The 6,056-nt window shown below is 64.8% G+C and overlaps 1 protein-coding gene across 1 annotated transcript; it reads right to left on the bottom strand.

The window, feature by feature from the left end:
* Positions 1-451: 451 nt before the first annotated feature.
* Positions 452-6,051, bottom strand: LOC120496088 (class II histocompatibility antigen, B-L beta chain-like; the record flags this gene model as incomplete). Its single annotated transcript, XM_039696157.1, has 5 exons — positions 452-635; positions 736-842; positions 934-1,215; positions 3,796-4,065; positions 5,628-6,051. Coding segments are annotated over 5 exons (1,092 nt in total), but the record flags the coding sequence as incomplete, so codon positions are not given.
* Between the last annotated feature and the right edge of the window lie 5 nt (positions 6,052-6,056).

The following is a 6,056-nucleotide window of genomic DNA, read 5'->3' as shown; positions in this document are numbered from 1 at the left end:
GGGGCGGGATGAGGAAGAGGGAGGAGCGGGCGGAGCGATGGAACCGGGGGAGAAGGGGAGGGAGGAAGAGGAGGGTGAGACGAAGAAGCGGAACAGAAACAAGCGAAGCAGCGGGAATCCTGCGGCCTTCATCCAGGTGTCCGCGGGGGCGCCAGGAAGGTGCGAACCCCCAGGCTGGTGTGGTCCCATCGCGGATCACCGGGGATCGCCCAGCGCGGATCCTCCCGCGGGGGATGGAGCGGGAGCGGCGCACGGAGCTCGGCCCGCACCGAGGAACTGCGGGATCCGCGGGCACCGACCCCTCCTCTTCCTCCTCTTCCTTCTTCATCCGCCCTCCTCCTGCTGGCGCTGCCCCGGCCCAGCCCCCCCCTTTGTCCCCCTCCCTTTTCCCGAACCCGTCCCCTCGCCCCCCCAGACCCCTCCCCACGGCCCCCCAAGGAGCGGCCCCGGGGCCAACTGGGAAGCTTTATTGGGAGCACTGGGAGCGGGCGCTGGCCGGGGGCGGAGCGGCAGCTGCGGGGGCTGGGGGGGACACGGGGCCCGCCCGGCATCAGCGGCCGGGGGGCCGGAGCGGGGGGTCCCGCCGGGGCCCGAGGCCAGGGCGAGGGGCTGCGGCCGCCGGCGGCTCAGGAGCTCTGCGGGCAGAGAAAAGGGGGTGAGCCCGGGCTGGGGGCCCCGGCGGGAGCGCAGCCGCTCCGGCGCGGGGGGGCCGCGACCCCCGGCCCCCGGCCCCACCTTCTTGCGCACGTAGAAGCCGAGCCCCAGCGCCAGGAAGACGAAGCCCAGGACGAAGCCCCCGATGCCCGTCAGCATCTTGCTGCGCCCGGCGTCCGGCGGCATCTCTGGGGGGGCCGCGGGGCTCAGCACCCCCGAAACCCCGCACCCACACCCCCGGCCCCGCTCGCCGCCCTCCCGCTCATCCCCAGCTCGTACCCCAGCGGCGGCTCAGGGGCTGCTCCAGGCTGACGTGCTCCACCTGGCAGCTGTAGCTGAGCCCGCGCCGGGGCGGCGTTTCCAGCAGCACCAGCAGCTGGTAGCTCCAGTCCCCGTTGGGGACCACGTCGGTGGCCACCACGTGCTCCGAGAGCTCCTGCTGGCCCTGGAACCAGCGCACCTGGATGGCAGCGGGGTAGAAATCCATCACGGAGCAGAGCAGGCGGCCGGGGCCGGGCTGGGAGCTCGAGGGCACCAGCGAGATGGACACGTTGGGGGGCACTGGGAAGGAGCAGAGTCACACTGGGATCAGCTGGGGGCACTGGGAGAGAGAGGGGAGGTCTGGGGGGGGATTGAGAGCGAGTGGGAATGGACTGGGTTGGACTGGGAGATACTGGGAAAGGCTTGGGAGCGACTGGGATGACCCCGGTAGAGATGGGACCGGGTCGGGCACGTTGGGATGGAGGTTGGAAGTCCGGTTGTGAACCGAAAATGAACTGGGAATGCCTTTGGAATTGACTGGGAATGGGTTGAATGGAGGTGGAAGGGAATGAGAAGGCACTGGGAGGGACTGGAACGGCACTGGAAACGGTGTTGGTGGCACTGGGAGGCACTGGGTTGGCACTGGGAGGCCGAGTCCAGCGCGGGGCACTCGGCGCTGCGGGTCTGCCTGGCAACGGATGAGTCATCAGAGAGACGCGTTGTGATTGGCCGAAAAGCGCCGGCTGTACGCGTGGCTGAAATGGACGCGCGGCAGGAGCCTGGGATGGACTGCGAGAGTCATGACGGTCAGGTGCAGGGATGGGAGGCCCGGGGATGGACCCAAGGAGGGCTGAGGGCTCTGGGGCGACGCCCAGGGAGGTTTTGAGGGGCTCCAGTGTCGTTGAGAGGGCAGGGCCCGAGGGGACGCGCTCTGCCCCGCGCTCACCTCGGCGCTCTGTGAGGAACGGGTTGAAAGTCTTGTACCAGCAGCGGCAGAACCAATCCACCGCAGTCCTTCGTCTCTCCATGAGTTCCGGTAGGCTGTTCCAGAGCCTAGCCTTTGTCTCCCCAGCGGGGGTGAACCCCACGTATTCCCCCACGTCGCTGTCGAACATCACGTCCTGCATGCGGTTGTAGATGTACCGCTCCACGTACCTCACCTTCTCCGTGCAGTTAGTGAAGTAACACTCGGCCGTTCTCAGCTCCTGGAACCACCCTGAGGGTGCAGCACACAGCTCAGGGATATCCCTCCCAGCGCCCCCAAACTCCCTCCCAGTTCCAACAAGGAACCCTAAGTTCCATCCCAGAAGCATCCAGCACCCCTAAAATCCGTTCCAGTGCCCACCAGAATCCCAAAAATCCCTCCCAGTGTCCCCAAACTCCCTCCCAGTGCCAACAAGGACCCCCAAACTCCCTCCCAATTAAACCAACCCCCCCCAAACTCCCTCCCAGTAACACCCAGCGCCCCCAAACTCCATCCCAGTTCCCACAAGGACACCCAAACTCCATCCCATTGACACCCAGCACCCCTAAAATCCCACCCAGTGCCCACCAGAACCCCAAAAATCCCTCCCAGCATCCCCAAACTCCCACCCAGTGCCAACAGAGACCCCCAAACTCCCTCCCAGTTAAACCAAACACCCCCAAACTCCCTCCCAGTCACTCCCGGCACCCCCAAACTCCCTCCCAGTCTCACCCAGAGCCCCGGCAGGTGGGGGCGGGGATGGAGAGGGGCGGGGCTGCGCTGGCCCGGCCAATCACAGCCGCGCGTTTAACATTTAACCCAATTATTTTGGTTAATCAGCTCGTTCAGGAATTTCTGCTCTGATGCCTTTGTCCCCCTCCCTTTAGAAATATAATTTTATTAGGAAGGGGGCACGGAGATTATTAGCTATTAATAACAGTATAAACATTTATATCAATTAAAACTTTAGGGACGTGTTCACATATTAAAATTAAATGTTAATAAAATTAAAAATTCTTAGTAATTTTAAATTTTTTAAAGGTTCTTAACAAGGGCTGAGCTCCACCTTCCCGCTCACTGTGGGATGTGGGGAGGGGGCGATGCTGATGGCGGCGTGGGGGCTGCACATTCGTGGGGCCGGGAAACCGCGGGGTTCTGGCGCTGCTGCTCTATGGCATTGGGGGGGACTGCGCGTACTGGGAGGTACTGGGAATGGAGTCAGAGTGACTGGGATTGGACTGGTTGGGACTGGGAATGGATATTGAGGGGCTGGGAGGGACTGGGAATGGACTGGGAATGGACTGGGATGGACTGGGAGGAACTGGGAGCGACTGGGATTGCACTGGGAGGGAGTGGGAATAGACTGGGAGACACGGGCAATGGGCGGGGTGGAACTGGAATTTAACTCGAAAGGACTGGTAGAAACTAAGATGGACTGGGAATGGACTGGAACGGATGGGGAATGGACTGGGAGGGACTGGGAATGGACTGGGAGGGACTGGGAATGAGCTGACAAGGTCTGGAAGGGACTCTGGTGGCACAGGGAGGGACTGGGGAATGTACTGGGGGAACTGGGAATGAAGCGCGCGGCACTGGGAGGCCGAGTCCAGCGCGGGCACTCGGCGCTGCGGGTCTGCCTGGCAACAGGTGAGTCATCAGAGAGACGAGATTTCATTGGCTGAGAAGCGTCCTTTTTACGCGTCGCTGAAATAGACGCGCGGGGGGGCACTGGGATGGATTGGGAAGAACTGGGATGGACTGGGGGAGTTACTGGCCTCACTGGGAGGGACAGAAGGCGTCGGGGATGGGCACAAGGAAGGGTGAGGGCTCTGGGGCGATGCCCAAGGAGGTTTTGAGGGGCTCCAGGGTCGTTGGCAGGGCAGGGCCCGAGGGGACACGCTCTGCCCCGGGCTCACCTCGGCGCTCCACGGTGAACGGGGCAACGATCGGGTAGTTGTGCCGGCAGAACGTGTCCACCACAGCCCGTCTGTGCCCCAGTCTAGCCGGGTCATCGTTCAAGCGCTTGGCATTCACCTCCCCCAAGGGCGCGTCCCCCACGAACAGCCCCACGTCGCTGTCGAAGTGCATGAACTGCTGCCAGTTGTAGATGTACCTCGCAACGTGCCTCACCTTCTGCGTGCTGTTAATGAAGTGACACTCGGCCTTAAACATGTACTGGAACACCCCTGTGGGTGCAGCACACAGCTCAGGGTTTGCCCCCCAGCACCCCCAGAGCTGCGGGCGCCCCCGGATCCCCACCCCGCGCCCCCCGTGCCCCACGGCCGCCACGGGACCCCAAACCAGTACAAACCAGTACAAACCAGTACCGTCCCAGTCTCTCCTAGTACAAACCGTTACCTTCCCAGTGCCCTCCCAGTACAAACCAGTACAAACTCGTAACCCTCCAGTCCATCCCAGCATGAACCAATAACCTCCCACTCCCCTCCCAGTCCTGCCCAGTTTGATCCCAGTCCCTCCCAGTCCCTCCCAGTCTCTCCCAGTCCCTCCCAGTCCCTCCCAGTCCGTCCCAGTCCGTCCCAGTCCGTCCCAGTCCGTCCCAGTCCCTCCCAGCCCCATTCCCAGTCCCTCCCAGTCCCTCCCAGTCCGTCCCAGTCCATCCCAGTTTCAGGTGCTGCTGCTGGGCCGGGAGGAGCTGCAGGGGCCGAGGAACCCGGAGAGGCTGAAACGGGAGCTGAGGGTAACTGGGACAGACTGGGACAGACTGGGACAGACTGGGACAGACTGGGACAGACTGGGAGCACTGGGGGGGACTGGGATGGACTGGGATGGACTGGGAGGGACTGGGATGGAGTGGGATGGACTGGGAGGGACTGGGATGGACTGGGATGGAGTGGGAGGGACTGGGAGGGAGTGGGAGGGACTGGGAGGGACTGGGAGAGAGTGGGAGGGACTGGGATGGACTGGGAGGGACTGGGATAGAGTGGGATGGACCGGGCTGGACTGGGATGGACCGGGAGGGACTGGGAGGGACTGGGATGGACTGGGAAGGATGGGATGGAGTGGGAGGGAAATGGGCGGGACTGGGCATGGAGGTTTTGAGGGGCTCCGGGGTCATTGGCAGGGCAGGGCCCGAGGGGACGCGCTCTGCCCCGCGCTCACCTCGGCGCTCCACGCTGAACGGGGTGATCCCCTCGTAGTTGTGCCGGCAGTACGTGTCCACCGCAGTCCGTTGGTACTCCATCCATTGCGGGTTGCTGTTCGCTTGCCTGGCGCACTTCTCCCCCCAGGGGGTGAACCCCACGTGCAGCCCCACGTCGCTGTCGAACATCACGTACTGCACCCGGTTGTAGATGTACCGCTCCACGAACCTCACCTTCTGCGTGCCGTTAGTGAAGTGACACTCGTGCTTCGTCATCTCCTGGAACCACGCTGTGGGTGCAGCACACAGCTCAGGGACTGCCCCCCAGCACCCCCAGAGCTCCGGGCCCCCCCGGATCCCCACCCCGCACCCCCCGTGCCCCACGGCCGCCACGGGACCCTCCTGCCCGCGCTGCCGCTTCCTCTGTGCCGCCCTTCCCCCACTGCCCCTCCCACATCCTCTCCCCTCCCGCCTCCGGCCGCTCCCCGAATCCATTCTGGGCTCCCATTTCCCACATTTTTAACCCTTTCCCGCCCATTTTCAATTATTTTCTCACCATCCCCAGCCCCCTCGGGCTCAGTTTTGGGGTCCGCCCTCCCCTTTTCCCCCTTCTCGCCCCCGGCCCAGCGCCTCCCGCCCCCCGCTCACCCGAGAGCTCGGCGCCCGCAGCCGGGGGCGCTGCCAGCAGCACCAGTGCCACCAGTGCCACCAGTGCGGCCGCAGCTGCCGCCCCTCGCCCCGCGGCAGCGCCGGGCAGGGGCCGCAGCCCCAAAGCAGCCGCGCTGCGCCGGGAGCGCCCGCCCGGAGCCTCTGCCCGGCGACTGATGACTCCGCAACGCCCCGCGCTCTCATTGGCTGCGGCGCGCTCCTGCTGCGCTCGGATTGGCTGGGGGGTTCCCGGCACGCTGCAGCCCCGGCTGGGGCTTTTCCAGGCAGGCGGAACCTTGGGGCGCTGGGCAGGTGCGAGCTCAGGTGTGCCCAGAAATGCGCGCCCAGGGCCGCGGGGTCTCGGGGCTGCCCGTGCCGAGGGGTGACGCTGGCCCGATGCCAGGCACCCCCAGAGCCGCTCTGTCCCTG

Source organism: Passer montanus, unplaced genomic scaffold (genome assembly GCF_014805655.1).
Source record: "Passer montanus isolate IOZ18808 unplaced genomic scaffold, ASM1480565v1 scaffold952, whole genome shotgun sequence".
Classification (NCBI taxonomy): Eukaryota; Metazoa; Chordata; class Aves; order Passeriformes; family Passeridae; genus Passer; species Passer montanus.
This window is presented reverse-complemented; position numbering and strand designations above follow the sequence as displayed.